This window comes from Aquarana catesbeiana, linkage group LG03 (assembly GCF_042186555.1).
Source record: "Aquarana catesbeiana isolate 2022-GZ linkage group LG03, ASM4218655v1, whole genome shotgun sequence".
Classification (NCBI taxonomy): domain Eukaryota; kingdom Metazoa; phylum Chordata; class Amphibia; order Anura; family Ranidae; genus Aquarana; species Aquarana catesbeiana.
In genome coordinates, this window is record NC_133326.1 from 342469473 (window position 1) to 342489145 (window position 19673).

Below are 19673 nucleotides of genomic sequence, written 5' to 3' on the forward strand. Positions count from 1 at the left end.
CAAAAAAAGTTGCGATTCTAAAAATCTACATGAAAACAGAAGGCAATAATTTGCAAATCTCATAAACCCATATTTTATTCACAATTGAAATTAGAAAACATATCAAACTGAGAACATTAACCGTTAAAACATTTTTTTAAATTGACGGCAGCAACACATTTTGGGACATGGTAACAGAAAGCTGGCAACGTACAACCCCAATTTCACAAAAGTTAAATGCTTACGATAACACCATACTGTAAATGTCTGGGAACTGAGAGAAGTAGGCATTGGGGGAGAGAAACGTTTTCCTATTCTTGTCTGAGCATATGCTGCTCTAAAACCTGGATATATCTTTCAGACTTGATGCCATGCCAGACATGCAAGGTGTCCATTCCATATACACTAATGCACTCCCATACCATCAGAGGTTTTTTTGAGCGAGTGCTGATAAGCCGGAAAGTCCCTCTTGATTCTGAAGAATGCTGCGCCCATGGTTTCCAAAGTGAATGTCAAATTTTGATTCGTCTAACCACACAACAGTTTTCCACTTTGCAAAAGACCATTTTAAATGAGCTTTGGCCCAGAGAAGAAGGCGTTTCTGGATCATGTCCCGAATACAACTTCTTTGCATGATAGAGATTTACCTTGTTCAGACTGGTGAACCTCTGAGACAACACTGACTTTCTATGATGGTATTTTTAAAAGTCAGTTATGTTACTGACCTGTTGATAATTAACATAAATTAGTTGCAAAATGTTCTTTCAGCTCTTACTCTGCCAGCTGTTGCCCTGTCCCCAAAAAAAATTGAGCAGTGTTGCAGCCATCATTTTTAAAATTATTTTTTTCTTACAAATGGTAGATTCTCAGTTTAAAAACATTTCATATGTTTTCTATTTTTGATTTTGAATATGGGTTTGAGACAAATCATTGCATTCAGTTGTACTCCACGTCCCAACCTTCTTGGAATTGTGGTTATATATTTAACAATTGCACGTTTGAAAAGCAACATTTTTTTAATAAAATGGAGCCAATTACTGGCAAAAAAGAAAAATAAAGCCACCATTTTGTCAGTTTGGAAAACCATGACAGACTATGCGTACATGTGTGCAGTAATCAAAGGGTGCCACAATGGGGAGAATGGATAAATAGTTTTAAAAGTGCCCTATTTAAACAAACCATCACACTTATTTTAAAGCTTTTTAATCACATTAATCATCAAGAGCTTAAACAGCCCTGAAGTAGAGATGCCCAATAAAAGAATATTGTGAACAAGCTACAAAATGCCTGCCTTGAATGCAGAAGTCTTGGTAGCTTAGGCTCCTCAACCACGTTAGGAACTTCACGTAACACTTAAGTCCGTGTATGCTTGCTCGTGAGATCCTGTCAAGATCAAACCTATCAAAAAGTGTGACTTGTACTTGAACCATATGTTAGGGCTTTAATCTTCATCCTTTTCACACTTTTAGTCACTGTCATAGGCCAAGCCTGTGCACAAACAACATGTCCCCTATAGGTCAGTGACGAAGAAGGGCGACAGTTTCAAAATGAAAAATTCAGCTTTGAAATCTCTCATTTTCCTTCAAGCTGTTATCTATAATTTGGATTTATCAACCTTTGATAATTAAAACTGTACAGAATGAGCGCTTAAAAGGCTGTCACAATTTTCCTGTGGTTTTTGTATTAAAGACCATCACCATTTCCTTACCAATAGGATGTCAAAAGGGACCTGAATCAGGCAACAAATACCTTTTGCATCAGAAGGACTAAGGGTTGGGAAGGTAGCTGTAGAGCAGGGGTCTCAAACTGGCAGCCCTCCAGCTGTTGCAAAACTACAAGTCCCATCATGCCTCTGCCTTTGGGAGTCATGCTTGTAATTGTCAGCGTTGTAATGCCTCATGGGACTTGTAGTTTTGCAACAGCTGGAGGGCCGCCAGTTTGAGGCCGCTGCTGTAGAGTTTACAGCAAGAGGGAAGCTTGAACTCCCAGCAATCTTTAAGTGTTAGTTCCAGGAATGTGAACCAAGAAGCCTTCACATTCACACCACCAGAAACTGGTGCCCGCAATTGGAAAAGGGAGTCAACATATGAAAGAGGTGCAGTTAAGATGACCCAAAATCCCAGAAGATGAGAGGTTGCCATAAATAAATTGATACACAAATAAGGAAATCTGAATTTAAAGTTAGTAGTCAAATCTTCCAAGGACGTCTTTTTTTAATGTTTTTCATTTTTCTCCATTAATAAGCCGAATTGGTATCATAACACCTCCTCGATCTAACACTATCAGTTATGAATATTTCAATTGTTTGTTTTTCCTAAGAATTTACTGTTTTCCCTGAAACGTCTCTTGGCTCTTGGCTACTAACCTTTCAGGTTACTCTTGGATTTGTCAGTTTGCTTGCCTGTGGGGGTTTGGGCTTGCTGGCCCTGCCCACTGGAGGAGGCTGCTTGCTGAGCTGCCTTCTGCTTGAGCATTGTCCAGTCAAATGTGTAGTCGTACTGATGGTTCAAGGTTCTGAAAGAAAGCACAAACATAATATGGAGTCATTCTTTTGAAGTTGGAGGGGAGTGGAGGTATAATAAATCCATGCCCAATACCTAAAGTCTTAATCATCTCTACCACATTTACACTGGAAAATAAACCAAGTGCATGCCCTTTCAGTCTCTAGTAGATCATCAATCTGTCAGGCACTATAAAGGATAAGCATGAAACTGTTCACCAGGTAACCCTGCATAAAGCATGGACAATGTATGTGGGATAGTGCGGATAGTTAAACTAGATGTCTTATTTGCTATAATCTGTTTTCCTTGAAGTGGAGTTCCGTCAGCAAAATAGCAGCTACAAATACTGCAGCTGCTGACTTTTAAACTAAGGACACTTACCTGTCCAGGATGCCCGCGATGTCCTCACCCGAAGCAGACCTGTCCCTCGGCTCTGGGTGGAGGCGCTGGCATCTTAAGCCTGTTTTCCTACTGCGCATGTGTGAGTCACTCTGCGCGTTTTGACTGGCCCCTGCTGTCTTCTGGGACCCGTGCATTTCCCAGAAGACAGCAGGGGATGGAGAAGGGGCCAGACATGGCGTAGATCGCCACGGTTACTGCTGCAATCTTACGCCGGAAGTGGGAGCAAATACCTGTATTAGACAGGTATGGGCTTCCCCCTCCCCCCTGAAAGGTGCCAAATGTGACACCGGAGGGTGGGAAGGAACCGGATAAGTGGAAGTTCAATTTTTGGGTGGCACTCCGCTTTAATAACCAGCCACAAATATATATTCCGATCAATGTCGATAAAAACAAAAACAAAAAACAAAAAACAAAAAAACACACACACACACACTAACCTGAAGAGAATTCGGAAGAGCTGCCTCAGATACATATAATCTGGTGCCTCCTCAAAGCGCAATCCACGACAGTAATTGAGATACATGGCAAATTCTGCAGGAAATCCCTGTGCAAAGAAATGAGAAGGGTCATAAGCCAACATGCAGCGTGATCGTTAAACATCTCCACTTTAAAATCAAAGTAAAAATACTTTGACGAGCATTTGAAAAATGTGTGATGTAAAAACAGTCACCATGCTAACCGGCATGGGCACATTTTTAAAATGCCATATTAAATGCAGCCAGCCACACTGCCTGCAATAACCATGTTTAAGTTAAGCTGTAGGTTTACCTTGCACAAAACTTCAACAGGAGTGGACATCTTCTTTTCGCTGATCTTTTCATACTTCTGTTTCTTGGTTGCTGCCTGTGGAACAGGTCATTTTATACATTTGCACAAGGAAAAGACATTCCTGCAGAAAATGCTCAACAGCCTAATTAAAATGTCCAGTAAACACTGAGGGGAATTTATTAAAATTTGAGTGGACAGAATCTGGAGGAGCAGAGCATGGCAACCAAACCACTCCTAGCTTTCAATTCTCAACGGAACAAGCTCAAGATCAAAGAGGATTAGCTGCAGTTTTGACAAATGTCCCTCTATAAAAATATGACTGCTTTCTATAGCCACTGTGATGTTGAAAACTGAACTCAAGGAATGACCCAAATTACCCACATAGCTCTCTAGAGAATGTCCCTGTTGAATGGTCTTAATTTTCTTGTCTTTTGATCTCCTCAGATTTGTAAAGATCCTGGAGGATTTAGCTTGGTGCCACCCTTCCCCGATCCCTGCTGATTGCAAGGTCACCGGTGTGCATTGGGGGGGAAACCATGCCCATCCGAAAACATCACAGTTGTTAACTTTTTCCTTGGTTAGAACTTTTTTGAAAGGTCACAAGCGACACTTAAAGCAGAGCTAAACTCATCAATTTACCCGTTTCCCACAGAAAAATGCGCTGGATGCATGCGGATACCTTTAACCCTAATGGCATGCTGCACGCACTGGAAATCGAACCCACACTGGGAACCGTATACAATGTGCAATTTCCATTAGGGCTGCAATTTCTGAAATGCTGCAGGGGCCTATTCCCGGTGTTTCAGGAGGCACAGCAGTCCATTGAAATGAATGAGCTTCTGTGCCTGTGGAAAACAGGGATCTCATATCCACATAGGTGTAAACCTAGGCTCAATGCATGCCTTGAATGAGAACAGTCACAGTTGTCCATATGCTTAGGCTCTCAACTGAACTGTCCCGCTATCACATGGCTGGTGTCATAACTGATCACACATGCCACAGCACCATAGCAACCGCAGATGAAACAAAGATGGCGGCTTCCTTGGCTGTAAAGATTAAGGGGATTTTGTTCCACTTCAATTGCTATTCATGACGTGACGTTGCGATAAGGTAATTTGCATTAAAACCTACTGCACATTAAAAAAAAAAAAAAAATATGCCGGAAACTGACACCATAGGAAACAAGCCAAATTGCCCTGTCTATGCATTGAGACTGCACTGGGCAAGGCAGCCACACAACAGCCACATAATAGACTGGTGTCCCAATTAAGCACAACTATGCAAGCTACCTTGTCTACTTCATTAACTTACACTTAGCTGCTTGGTGTCTCTCGTAAATGTTTCCCCAACACTCTACTTCTTCATTTCACTTAATTTCCATTTATTCTGAAACGTTAAAGTGGTTGTAAACCTCAGACATGAAAAATGAACAAAGCATATTCCTCTTTAGTGTGTACTAGTCTGAAACTAAAGCACCAAGAGACTAGGTTTCTCTTAGAACTCTAAGCCAATTCAACAGCCTGCAAGGAGACAACTGTCTCCCTCCAGCACACAGCAGGTGACTCATAGGCTCTGCATGTTTTTTTCTATGAACCTACAGGGTGTGTTCCTTCCCTCCACTTGGCTATCAGATTACACTACAGCTCTATGCTCTAGCTCTGCAGTTCCCATCCCTGGCTTTCTACTGCTGAGAAAAATATTTTGCGCTTTGTGTTTTTAGAAGGCTCTACAGAGGAAATGGCTGCAGTTAAACAAGTCCAACTTATGTAGAAGGATTGGTTTCATCTCTATGTATCACCTAAGGCTAGTCACTTCAGTGGCTATATGTAGGGGTTTACAACCACTTTACATTTGACGCATATAGCACTGATTATGTGTGGATTTAAAAACTGGTGCACCAATCTGGTTTAATCCCCTCCAATGTGAGGGCAGGCTCTTGGGAGTCAAGGCTGCAGCACTGCATTTCTAAGAAACAAATGCATGAAAACAATAACCAATATAGCGCTATTGGCTGCTAAAAATTTAACATTTAAAAGCCACCGATCCTGTGCTCAACTCCAAGGCAGCTCCTATGATATATGCTCACACATAAACCCCAATACAGGAAGTCCCCAAGTTACGAACACAATAGGGACTGTGGGCTTGTTCGTAAGTCGAATTTGTTCGTAAGCTGCAACACTGCTTTTGTAAGTGCAACTTCCAGTCGGAACACTGCATTCGTAAGTGTAACGTCCGCCTGTGCATGGATGTGGGATGTTCCAGGCGCTTGTTATGTTATCTGGGGCTCTTCTGGCCATGTAGTACTGCAGTATGGGATGTGTCCGGAGGTATCCAGGACCAGAGTGGAGCACAAGTGGCTGGCATTTGAGGCCGTTCGTAAGTAGGAGTCGTTCGTAACTTGGGGACTGCCTGTACAGTTAGAGATGAACTGAACTGTAGCAGCTATGCCCAAAAATTGCAGGCAGAGGGCAAATGACGAGTCAGCAGTATTGGCTGTGGTCTCTCAGCAGCAGATCTTTCCCCATTACTGGCTAACCATGCCTTGTTCTTCACTGTGTCTGTGCATCACTTACTAAAGTTCGAGCCTCTAGCAAGACCAACAGGGAGCAGTGACACTAGAAGTCAGACAGCAGAGTTATACATCTCACATTGCAGATATGCAGCTATAAGGCTGTAGACACAGGAGAGCCTAGGTACCCTGCATACCACAAAGTGCACAGCTATACTTCAAAAGAAACCTCAGACAAAAGGGTACATTTTTCAGGTACAATTAGCATTTCAAAACCCTCCCTATTACATAGCAAATTTTCATTTTCTAAGTTCAGCTGCACTTTAAAGTGGAAGAAAATCCAAACTAACTGTCCTAGAAATGCTCCCTCTCACCTCCTACCCATCCTGCCTAATGTGTATTAAAAAATAAAGTCTGCAAGACGTCACATCAGCCAGAGGCTCCTATAGCACAGCTGATGTCAACGCTAACGCCTCCTGTAGCAACCAGTCACCAACTCAGGGGAGCTAGAGCTGCCAGTTCACATGACCAGACTAAAAACAGACAAATACACATTTTTTATACAGATTAAACAGGATAGGTAGAGGAGGGAAAAAAGGAACATTAAGAATAGTTAGGCTTTTCTTTCACTAAGATTGTACAACTGTGGAAGAATAACTCCCAATGAAAAGTTGTACCATATTCAGCAGACAAAAATGTATCATTTGACCAGAGTATAGACAAAAAAATGTGCACCTTAAAGCTACCTCTGCAGAAGACATACATTTGGACACTGCTTTGTCTTTTATATTTTATGATTTAGACTCTTGTGAGTACTTGCTAACCTTACACAATAGGGATGTTACAATTCTAAGGTAAGGGGTAGTCAGTTTTGCTAAATTAGGTATGCTCGTGGTCACTACCACTTCTACCTGATACCAGCCCCAACTATTTCTGGCCAAGTTTTTTTTAAACAGAAAGGAAAGCAACCATTTTACAACATGTTCTAACACTACCACACCATTTCTAAATCCAGTCCTTAACACCTAATGACCATTTCATATACTGTAGATAACCGTAGATAGTTAAATTAATTAGCAGAAGGCATTGCTTCATCTACCTGTGAGGTTACCTGCAAAATATGACATGACCTACCTTCAGCCCTTGCCAAGGAAGGCTAGTTCTGTTGAAATACATTAGTACATATCCTAGAGACTCCATATCATCACGACGACTGAAAAGGAAACACACAATAAGAAGACTTTACATTACATTTGCTACAGAGCCACCAGCCTAATAAATTGTACACTGCATCCTAATGCCATTAATCATCTGCTGTAATAACGTTAAAGTTACCAATGATTCGAGATGGTTTCTCAGATACACAGCACTGAAGTCAAACATGAGTAGTCCAATTAGATTCAGGTTATGTCAAATGTTAGACTTCAGTTAATCAGAACTTTTCAAAACCATCACACACCGATAGGATATTGGAAAAGCATGAAAACCTCCACTTCCTGATAAGCCTTCTCCGTGAGACTTTCTGCTCTCCAAAATCCAGTACCCAGCCAGGATGGACAAACAGTGTGGCTTCAGTATATTAAAGCTGTAGTGCCAAAAGTATAGCTATACTTCCTGGCATTAAAATAAAATGTAATTACAGTAATGGCAAAATTACAAATGACTTACACTTTCTCTCAACATCTAACATGATTACATTTAAAAAAAAAAAAATCTTTAGTTCTGGACAAAAACAGATTTCCCATGCCTATGTAGCACTGTACAGAGTACACAGGAAAAAAAAAATAGACTAAATGAAGGGCTCACAATTTAGTTGGGAACCTAGAAAACCAGTGCCACAAAAACTATGTTTAAGCGCAAGTTCCCCTTTATAGAGAATCCCCAAGGTGACCTTACACTGGACTCCTTGCCCCGTTGTACTGTAGTCCCATGACCCTTTATCAAGGACCAGAATGATGCTTTACCGGTCAGGGGGATTTGAAATCTCCGTGGCTTAATCTCGCTATACCTCTCAGCGTGTACAGACAAGGATCATTGTAATTTGTCAGCATCGTCACATGGACAGCACTGACCAATCAGAATCCGTCTAGCCTATCCCATCAGCACTGCAAGGACAAAAAAGAGAAAGCCAGGAGCATGTCAAATTCCGGTGAAACGGCATTCCGGTCCCTGACAGAGCAGGATTGCAGGACTCCAGTACAGCAGGACCAGTGTAAGGTCACCTTTCAGATTTTCTGTAAAAGGCGAAATTACACTTTAACCACTAAAAATTTTACAAGTGTGATTTTCTATCAAACTCTCGAAACACAAATTCTGACTACTCAACTGAGATCATTACCTCTGCTCAATTCCTAAGTGGGCATTGATACTAGCGTAGCGGGCTGTGCCAGTCAAGTTTTTGTCTTCTCTGTATGGTATGTGTTGCCTTGTTCTGTTGTCTCTGTACTTTTTGGCCAAACCAAAGTCTATAAGGAATAACTTGTGAAGAAAAAAAAAAAAAAAAATAAAAAAAAAAAAAGTTAGAGCACGGATCAATGGTACAAATCAAAATCTTTGAAAATTAGAACATGCTCTAATCACAACACAACAACCGTCCATTAAATTATATACATATATTATATTGCCGTCTGATTTTTCAAAGTCATTGGAAGGCGAGATTTAAAGCTTTACATTCAGCTGGTTAGTGACTAATATATACATAAAATGAAAATTCCTTTAAATTGAAAAGGGTAGTAATAATTTAATTATAAAAAATGAAGTACCATCCAAGTAGGTCATAAGGTTGCCGCCATCCCTTATATAAGGAGAAAAAGAGATAACCCCTCAACAATAGGTGGGACTTTGAAAGCAACAAAGTAGTAAAAAAACAATTTTATTAGTACAAATATACAAAAATACACATGGAAAAGAGTCTAATACAATAACACTCAATAAACATGTGTATTTTTGTTACTCTATTGTTTATTGAGTGTTATTGTATTAGACTCTTTTCCATGTGTATTTTTGTACTAATAAAATTGTTTTTTTACTACTTTGTTGCCTTCAAAGTCCCACCTATTGTTGAGGGGTTCTCTCTTTTTCTCCTAATAATTTAATTAAAGCTACACTAAACACTTGGCTTATGACACTTTCACCAAAATTTATGGTCAGGCACGCGGACACGTAGGCAAATGAAATGTCCAATATGTCCATGCATGGCACATTTTAAGTGTTCAAATTTAGAAAATCGCCAATCATTTACAAATACTATTTTTACTGAAACTGGCTGTCTTTGAGGAGCCAAGATAGCAGGAACTAGAATCCATTTTCTTATTTAATATGATAGTGTTTTTAACCATGCGGCCTACTTAACTACAAAGACCAGGCAAGAATGCTCACTTATGCATGCAAATTAAATAAATGGTAAATAAAAAAGGTATACTTGAAAGAAGTTCTTCAGCTAGACAAAGGCAGCAACTTCCTTCACAAGGTCCAATGCCTCAAGTTTTTAAACTCTAGATTTGTGCCAACTTATCAGGAACATGCACAGACATGCAATGACTGAGCTTATACTGCATTCTCACTAAAGCAACATGGAAAAAAAAAAAAAAAAAAAAAAAAAACAAACACACACAATTTTCTAATGAAAACTGTAAACAGCATCTGACCACAGATATTTCCTACAAGCTGCCAAGGACATGAACCGACAAAGGATAAAACCATGCAGCTTGGCCTTCTTCTAACCAAGGTTTAAGCGTGAGATTACCAAGGGCTGGTCTCAGTATTGAGCTACAAGCACTACAACCTTAACACATACAGAACCATAGCAGTAGGACAACTGTTTAAACAATACATTATATAACCTAAAATCTTGCGCTATAATATGAAAATATGTACATCAACACATCCACAGGGGTTCAAAAAGTATAACACCACATTGAATTTACATTTTGCCACTATATACAACAATGTTGTAACAGCCAAACACCATAAAAAAATAGGCCATAGATCAACTGCCAAAACAATGAAGGCCTGTTTTCCCCCTTCTCAATTCATATTATTTCAATGACATAACATTCTAACTGTGTTAAGTACTAAATGAATTCACTGTATTAACTGACAATTGCATGCCAACTTTCAGGCTTGAAATCCACATCATTACAATACTTCAATACAGAAAGTTTACCTAGTCCAAACTACTCAAATGATGGGGACATGAAAAACACTGCTGACAGGTGTATTTGTACATATACACACACGGTAAACGTTTTGCTGAGATATGCAGCTAAAACCTATTCAAATAATTAGTTGTGAATTAACACAAAAGCATTCAATAAGATCACACATTACAACAAATGCAACTGTGCCAGAGAGGCTAAGATACTGGCACAAGGATGCAAAGCATATGGTGGACAGAGGCCTAATAAGGATGTAAAACGGTTTACAGTTTCCTCATCTCAGAAGCATGCTCTTATGCTAGTAGCACAAAAAAAGCAAAACCAATGGAAATCAAAAAGGCACGCAAACATTCAGCACTGAGTAAAGAAAAGGCCAAGAAATTTTCTTAGTAATGTTACATGTTTGCCAAGTATGTCTGAATAATGCCAACATAAGAGGTGCTTGTGCAAGGCCTAGATTGTTTGGTTAAAATAAGAAGGGAAAAACCAAGGATAAGAAAAGCACATGAATTTGGGGTGGAAGTTGGAATAGGAGAGAGTTTTCAGACCTGGTTTAATCCTGAGAAAGATGGGTCCTGAGAAGTACTAACAGTCATGCTTCTTTTCCTCTTCCCCACTGGAGATTCGAAACACTGAACAGACAATAGAGGGTGGCAGTGCATCAAACAGTATTGCTTACAATGCAACAATGGCCGGCGCAGACAGGCAACACCGAGGCGATAAAAAATAAAATACAGGGGAGTCAAATGCCATCCTCTTTCCACCTGGCAGCTAAGGGTCACTTAAATTTTAGTTCCAAATTCAAAACGGATTTATAGTAAATGTTAGATTTAAGAAGAGGTCATTAAAGGTCATGACACTGTCCATTTGCTGGTTACCAAATGGCAATACCCAAATGACAATATAAGGACTAGAACACACCTACGCCTTCTATAGCAAATGAACAAAGGGCTCATCCATTATGGAAGTTAAGTAGGTGGAGATTTCTTCATTTCCCAAAATGCCCTTCCTCAATCATCCATCCAAATGATTTAGCAGAAAATCTTCAGTAAGGAAGAGGTGTAAGGCATTTTGTCACCTGAAAGAGTACAGTAAGCATGCAGGGCTTTGTTGCTATAGGAGCAGAAATTCTGATCAATATATAGAAAAATGTCTGATAACTGGAACAAGATTACCAGGAAGTCCTGCCAATTACATTCCCTAAAATAGTAATGTTGAAAGGCTGTTTAGTGGGAATGTAAATTGCCTTATAATCCAAATATATTACACTAAATATATACATAAAAGTGAGAAGAAAAAAAAAAAAAAAAAAAAAAAAATTGGATCCACATTTTGGTTGAGATTAAAATTTTTCAAGAATACAACAATCTGGGGCATTGGTCTTTGACATAAAAACATAAAAAAAAAAATGCAATAGTGAGGGCTAAATGAAGTAAGGAGTGGGGAGAAAATGTCAGGAAAAGATAGGGGTAGATACAAACATTGGGTAATTAAAAAAAATTAAATAAGACTCCACGCTGAAAGAACTCAAAGGGAAACCCGAGCTGTCAAAATATGGAGGCTGCAACTGCCGGATGATAGCTAATGCTAGCTGCTTCACCATATTTGGATCCTTTATGGCAGAACTAAACCCACCTACTCACCTATCCTGTGGGGAAGGTGCAGTCTTAGCCTCTATTTAGATCTGCAGTTGCCACAGTACTGCACATGACCAGCTAGGACAGCAGCCATCTGAGGTCTTGAAAGTACACAGTGATAACTATCAGAGGCATGCCTTGAATGTAGCATACACTGCTCATGACCTAGTATGCAGACTGCAAATAAAAAAAAAAAAAAACTGCAGAAAACGTTGGCATGTTTATCTGAATAGGGATTTAATTATCGTTTTTGCACATTAGGATTCCTTTTGGATAACAGTTACAGGCAGTCCCCAGGTTACAAAGGGTCTGTAGGTTTGTTCTCAAGTCGAATTTGTTTGTAAGTTGGAACAGGTACATCTTCAGCCAAAAAAATAAGGTTTACCTTTTTTTGGATAGCATAGGGAAGGGTTAACACCCCTGTATCATTTGTTTTTCTGTCTGTACCCCTGTTCAGAAGATTTTACTTAAGTTTTCATCCCTGTGACAATTGGATTTTAAAAATTTTGGGGTGTTGTGGAAACAAGGATTGGTGATAACGCTTCAGTAGAGACAGCTTTTTTCCCCAGAACGCTAACAGGAGTGAATTTCCCTTCCTAGGGGTAGATTTCCTCTCACTTCCTGTTGTCTCCCTCCGTTTGTAAGTATGAGTGGTTTTAAGTTGGATGTTTGTAACCCAGGGACCGCCTGTACATTGTTGGGTTTAGTTTGCTTCAAGTACATTGATCTGGAATGGGCATGCAGATCACAACACTAGAGTGAAGTTAGAAGAGATCTGCATACTCCCACTCAGTGCCTTACAAAACATTAAAGCTATGTAACTAAATTTTAGCCAGTTAACTAGGATTTAACAATGAGGGTTTGGTTATAAATGGAAACCTCCATATTCTGGTACTACAAGTTTCCTTTAAGCTTAGTGCCAAAGAGCAGCGTGGGTGGGTCCATTTACCAGTGTATGGCTGTCCCATTAATACAAATCCAGCACTTCAATATGCTGCCATTGCACACTTCCAATTTTCTAAACACTTGCATTCTTCGGAAAGGCATCTCTGGGGATGATTTTAAAAATGGTATCTCATCGATTTAGGAGATTATCAATTTTACATTCAAGCAAGAAACAGAATTCAGCAGTATCTTTCGCTGGCTGAGCAGTTTAAAAATGGGACAGCCCAGGCGAAAACAGCTAACGATTGTATGTGGAGACATAGATCTATAGACATCTCTAGCTAGATCTTTTTTATTTAACCTGAATATTCTGTCAAACAACTGTGCAGACTTAATTACGTTGTGTATTTTGGGTCCTACTATTCAGTTGACCATCTCCTAAAGCCTCATACACACTAGTAGTTTTTTTGGGGGGGGTTTTCTTGGTTCAACCCAGCAGGGTTGTACAAAAAAACAAAAAACACACACCACCTGACACCTGAGGAGCCACTTGTACTAACTATGCGATCTCCCCTGGTGTTCTAATGTGTTCTGAAAGGGGGCCAGCCCCGCCAGAACACTCCGGTCAGCACGATCTGCCATTGGCTTTGAGTGCTGATCGGGAGGCGACTGGCAGACCTTTTTTGGTCATGCCCCTTCGGCAGAAGACGGCCAAATGGCTGGCTTCTGGGAGACCGACTACAGTGCACACGGGCTAATGTCGGCCAGTTTCTATTGAACCGGCCAATGCCGCCTGACATTCGGTTAGTGTGTACTAGGCTTAAGGCCCAGTTCACACTTGTGCGATCACAGACCTCGCATTTAATTTGCACCGCTGTGCACATCAAAGCGATGTCTGTGCGATACAAATTCAGCCATACAGACCGTAGGGCTGAAATTGCATCAAAACCGCACAGGGGCCTTTTTTGGTCCACACTGGAATTGGATCGCATGATTCTTGTATCATTTCATAGTTCGCACTGAGATCACATTTGGGGGTGTCATTCACTTTACACTGGCACCCCCAACGGTTCGCAGATGTCAGTGTGAATCAGTGTGCGATTCAGGTGCAATGCAGGAACCTGCACAGAAAATCACAGGGTTTCCTGCATGGCACCAGTGTGAACGGGGACTAACTCTAGCTAAAACCTGACAATCAGCTTGACGTCACGCACTGAGGCCAATACACCAAAGTAGTCAAGAATCTTCACACAATAAAACTGTAAATATTTACTTCAATTATGTAAATACCAAATTTCTGTTCTTTGTGCACCCAATCTGTGCACATAAAATAAACATGAATTTGCTTTTAAAAGAGAGGTTTGGCCAAAACTTTTTTTGACCATACTTGTATATCACAGGAGTGCACCTACTTTTGCACTCCTGTGAAAGCGGTCAGCTGTCAACACAGAGCTGCTTCAGGCTCTGAAAGGATACTAACATTGGGATCCCAACCAGATGCCTTATTGGCAACTGGCTCAGCCTCACGGCAAATTTACGGAGACCCTAAGCCAGCCGCTCCCACCCAGCTCTCCACTAAGCGCTGGAGGGGCAGAGCAGAAAGCAGTGACCAACAGTCTCCTCTCTGCTCAGAGCAGATCGAGAACTTAGTGATCAGTAACCATGTGATGGTGGAACTCTCAGGCTTAGAGCCAGCAGGGGACAGCTGCAGCATCACAATGATGCTGCAGCCATAGAGTTTTTGAAGGTTTGTTTTGATTCCCACACTTCCTTTACCACGGCTGAATAACTGAAGTGATAAGCAAAAGTATAATCATTTATTCTTAACTCCTTTACCAAACAAGTTGTAGTGTCTCCCGGTTTCAATGTGCACAGTGAGAGAAATTAGCCCATTGACAAGGCCGTAACCATCAGTTTGTTTTTTTGTGTCGGAGTCTAAATCCTTCAAGTAAGCCTGCACAGTTATAATGAAAGACTAAATATTCAAATGAACAAAAAAGCCACTGCAGAAAAGCACTTGGCTGGTTTCACAATTGCAAGTAGCTATTTGGAACCATGTTAAACAACCAATCTTCTAGCTTCTAACTGACACTGCAGACTTTTTTTTTTCAAGCTTTGAATAGAGCTGGGAAGTTGGGGGTATCCTGAGAGAGAACAGGTCCCCCCCAATGACATTCACACATTAATATGTGGTTAAGCTGTGGTTTTAAGTTTTTGTAGATCAAAAAAATTTAAAAAACATCCACCCGGAGGTTGTAGTAGTAATGTCATAACAGACTGCAAAAACTAAGAGCAATAGGTTTGCGTTCTGCATATTTACAAGACTAAATATGCTTGAGCATTCAAAGTTTTTCACCTTTCAGAATTCTCATAGCATAGGCAAAATTTAGAATACGTCTAATAAAAAAAAAAAGTTTCACTGGAGCGTCCAGCCAAAACATTACTTCAGCAGTTAACTAAAATGTTTTAAACCTTGTTTTTTGTGTGCCATGATGAAGTACATGGTTAAAGCGTTTGTTCCAACACTTCATATTCTTGATATGTGCCCGCTTTACTATGTACTTTTATGAGACAGTATCCTGTTCTCTTTGTATTACTTCCTTTATGTGAAATCCCTGGTGTTCCCGCTAGTCGCCTTGCTTGCCTATTAAAAACTGACCACACTAAACAGAAGAACACACAGTGGTCAGTTCTCTAGCAAAGCACGCTGCACAACCATTCACTGGGAAGCCCAGTGTACTGCTACTTCTCCCCCCAGCTCTTATGCAGCTGAGAACAGGGGGTGACTTATAAAAAAAGTAAAAAAATATAAAAAAAAACAAATACTTTTTTATTTTATCTATACAAAAATGTTTTGCCTTTCATTTCTGTTTTAAACTGAATGGGTTGTTTTACAAGGTGATCGTTTACAATCACTTTAAGGTCTATACTTACGGGTTTAGAAAATTAGAAGTGTGCGACTTATTAAAAGTAAAAATACGCTCAAACACGTTAAAAAACTGAACTCTAGGCAAGAAAAAATGACCACCTTTGCAGTGAGGGTTAACTGCTCATTTTGCCTAGGGAATAATGAAGGCGGCAATAGACTTGCCTTATTCCTCATTCAGCCTGCATCAAACACTCTCCTCCAATGTCTGAATCTTGGGTTGAGAGTGAGCCTTGGGAGTCTTCAAATACATTGGACGAGATGTCAAGAGTTGCAATTGGTTGGGCAGCAAAAGGAAAAGGCTTTTCAGGGAACCGGCCAAAAAAGGACAGACTAAAGGCAAATATATAACTTTATTCATAATCCCCTAGTAGAGCTGCACGATTAATCGTTAAGAATCGAGATCACTATTCCTTCCACTCTCCCGATATTAAAGCATTTTCCCAATTCCTTGCAGAGTTCTCTGCTCAAGCTGACCGAAATCAAAAAAAAAAAAAAAGGCAGTCTGCCAAGTTTCACAACATTCCTCACCCACTGAACTATAAACATTGTAAAATTTTGTTTTTTAGATCAAAGGAATGAACTATATATTTTTAGTCAAGACCCAAGAGAGGAAAAAAAAAAAAAAAAAAAAAAAAAAGGTGGTTGTTGCAATATTTTATGTCATACTACTTGCAAAGCGGTCTTTTGAATGCAATTTTTTTTGGTAAAAAAAAAAAACTAATGAATTAAAAAAACGAAACATTAAAGTTAGCCCAATTTTTTTTTATAGAATGTGAAAGAGGTTACGTCATGAAAATCGTGATCTTTATTCTAAGGGGGGTGGGGGGTGTCGCAATTCTCCTTTTTTCCCCAGAATCGTGCAGCTCTATCCCCTAGGCAAGACGAGGAGTTAATCATCACTGCAAAAAGGTATAGGTTCCTCCCACTCCTAGATTTCAGCTTTAACATTACAAACTATGTGCAGACCACAAAAGCCGTCAGCAGGTACCTTTCAATCATCCTTCTGCTCTTCCATTAGGCAAACAATTTTGTAAGAGTTGCGATTTGCATATATATGCCTTGGCAGGACAAAAATCTATCCTGGTGATAGGTCGATAAGACACCACGTATTAGACGCTGGAATGGGCAAAGGCCTAAGCCGGCAATAGACGGTTCAACACGGATCGGCATGTATGGGCAACCAGCCTGTCAGATTTCTCAAGCAATTATTTCCAGCGACTACATAATCTGTGTTCTCCTGGCCAGGACAGCTCCCCTGGCCAGGAGAACACAATAGCTCAATGGGAAGGATTCCTCCACCAACATTGCCTGTGTTCATGGGGGAATCAAGCGATTCACACCATCTATGGCCGGCTTTATTCTTCACAACCCAGAAGTGGAGAAATTTAAGCACTGGGGAGCACAAGCAGGATCAAAGTTAACTGCCGACAACCTATGCGGTCAGCGGTTAGATAGTTCTATTAGAGGTGTGCACAGGTTTTTTTAAATTACAGAGGACACCATTTGATTAAGAATAGTCAAAGGGAAAAGGAAAAAAGACCATTTCACTTATTGTATCAGAATTATTAAAAAGGACAACCATCATAAAAATAACCATCACCATTAGACAAAAACCATTAACATTGAAAAAAATCTGCCCTTTTGCCAAGCTTTCATATTTGGCAGTTACATCAACTACTTTGGTTAGGTAAAAGTTATATATGTTGCCTCAAAAAGGGTTTGGATCAGAAAATTTAAGTGGAGAGATCCTATGCAGTAACCCCAGAGTAAATCCTTGTACATAGGTGGAAAATCTCACCAAACAAAATACCTAATAGAATATATTATACGCTATGCTGGTCCAAGGACATGTGCATTATTAAAATAACTATACCTTTTTAAATTCCCCCACAGCCCTGAATGCTACCTACCTGCACACTTACTTTACTCTTCAACCCAGTGATCTTCACTGTGTTGTCCTGCCTGGTACCACAAGCCTTTCAAGCAAAAGTTCCCCCAGGGCGTTTTAAAATGCATGCATGCCGCAGCCCCGTTAGTTTTGATGGGAAAGCTGTATTCATGATGGTCTCCTGGGGTCCAGCAGTGTACAGCTAACCCTTAGGAAGTAATGGGGCTATGGGTTATATGCACACTAAGAGAACGTTGTCACTGGAAAGGCTGTGTGGCACCACGCAGGGCCACACAGCAAAGCCTGTTGGATCAAGGAGGAAGGTGTGCGTTTGTCCATGTGGGCAGAACTCAGATGGATAAGGGGGAAATGATTAAACATTTGTAAAAAAGGTAGTTATCCTCTAAAGAACCCATTCATATCTGAACGTAATCTTCTGGTCAAAGTTTTCAAACCCACAGTAATGGTGCATTTTTTTTCTTTTTCATACGGCCACACCATGAAAACTCAGTCCTCAATGTGCCTGCTGCGTTTTATAGCACACAGTGCATAAAGTACACAAGCATGTGAAACTGCATGCAATATTGTAGGTTATACCTGTGCATTACTGCATGCACAGAAATGTGAACGGTCAAAGTACATTTTTGACATAATTCTGTTGTAGTTTTCATGTGCTTGCACCTAAAATTTTAATAATTTGATTTTCTGAACAAAATTATGCACATGATTGATTTGGTAGGTTAAAACCTATGGGCCAGATCCCAGTTTCTTTCAATACCTTAAAGTCTATATAATATAAAACTCACATGCCATACACTGAATAGTTGAGGGATATAACAGGTGAGAATGGAACTATGGCCTTTGGACTATTCCTACAGAAAAAGTCTGGTGTAAGTGCACCTTAATACTAATCTTAGTAAATCTTCGATAAAACAAAAATTGTCTAATGGAAATGCGTATTTTTCAAGATAGTTGTCATTTAGAGTATATTTCACACACAAAATAAAAAGACAGAAAAGCCAAGAAAATATTGGGGTATGTTAAGGGTGGCTGAAGCACCTCTGTTAGAACCCAGTTCATGTCTGGTCTCAAGTTGGCATTCATACAGGCAAACAAAGGTAAACATTAGCTACAAAAAAAAAAATAAATAAAAAAAAAAAAAAAAAAAATAATATTACACAATTGGCAATCTTGCTTCCATAAAAAATGTATACAATTGTTCATTATAATAGTGCCCAGTTTAAAATCTAATTATGCACGGCATGCTTATTGATTTGCCAACTGCTGCCTGTCTGCCCGCTTAATACATATTGACACTGTCAAGGAAGCACGTTATGTTAGCTCAGTAAATGTAAACGCTGGAGATAAAGAAAATGTAAAGACCATGCAAAGCTAACAATCTCCTATGAACTAAAGCAGCAGTATAAGTTTTACAAAAGGTCCATTTAAAAGTATACAGTGTAGCAGTAAAAGAATTTATAACAGCTCCATTTAGACAGTAAGACATATCTTCAAAATGATTTAACCAAATTATGTGTGGCTGTCCTATTGGAAAAAAAAAAAAAAAAAAAAATATAGAAATCTGCATTTTTTGTGAATGGGGCCACCCCCCCCCCCCCAGAACTTGTACATTAAGATAAAAAGACCACTTCTCCCACACCAGTTTGGTAAAGTAAAAATTGAACAGATGCCAATATGCTGTCATGGAATAGTATTCATAAACCTGGTGATTAATGCTCACTAAGTAATCAGACAACTTTTCTTTATGGTGGACACCAGTATCGTGCACAGATGGACACCACCACAAAGAAAATAGCTCATGAATGGATAAATCCAGAAGAAATTAACAGAAGGGTTTCAAAGGCCCCTCAATCTATGCAGAACCAAGAAATACCGGAATTGGGAGGAAAGATAAGCAGCAACATGCTTTATATGTGAATGTGTGTGGCTTTATTTGTAGTGTCTGTGTACCATCAATTGATTGCTTAGTTAAAAAACAAAACAAAAAAAAAAACCTA

At 39.8% G+C, this 19673-nt stretch overlaps 1 protein-coding gene across 5 annotated transcripts in view; it reads right to left on the reverse strand.

Annotated features, from left to right (window-relative positions):
* The window catches only part of CSNK1A1 (casein kinase 1 alpha 1), a 67927-nt gene that overhangs the window by 3358 nt on the left and 44896 nt on the right, over window positions 1–19673 (reverse strand). The window contains exons 5-10 of one of the 5 annotated variants that reach the window (XM_073620571.1): window positions 10865–10948; window positions 8498–8637; window positions 7294–7372; window positions 3651–3725; window positions 3320–3426; window positions 2345–2493 (exon numbers count right to left, since the gene is read on the reverse strand). In XM_073620571.1, coding sequence (XP_073476672.1) covers window positions 2345–2493; window positions 3320–3426; window positions 3651–3725; window positions 7294–7372; window positions 8498–8637; window positions 10865–10948 — 634 coding nt within the window. Of the gene's footprint in view, window positions 1–2339; window positions 2494–3319; window positions 3427–3650; window positions 3726–7293; window positions 7373–8497; window positions 8638–10864; window positions 10949–19673 lie in introns of those variants that run through there. The other 4 variants (XM_073620573.1, XM_073620572.1, XM_073620574.1 and 1 more) reach the window with 4 other exon arrangements.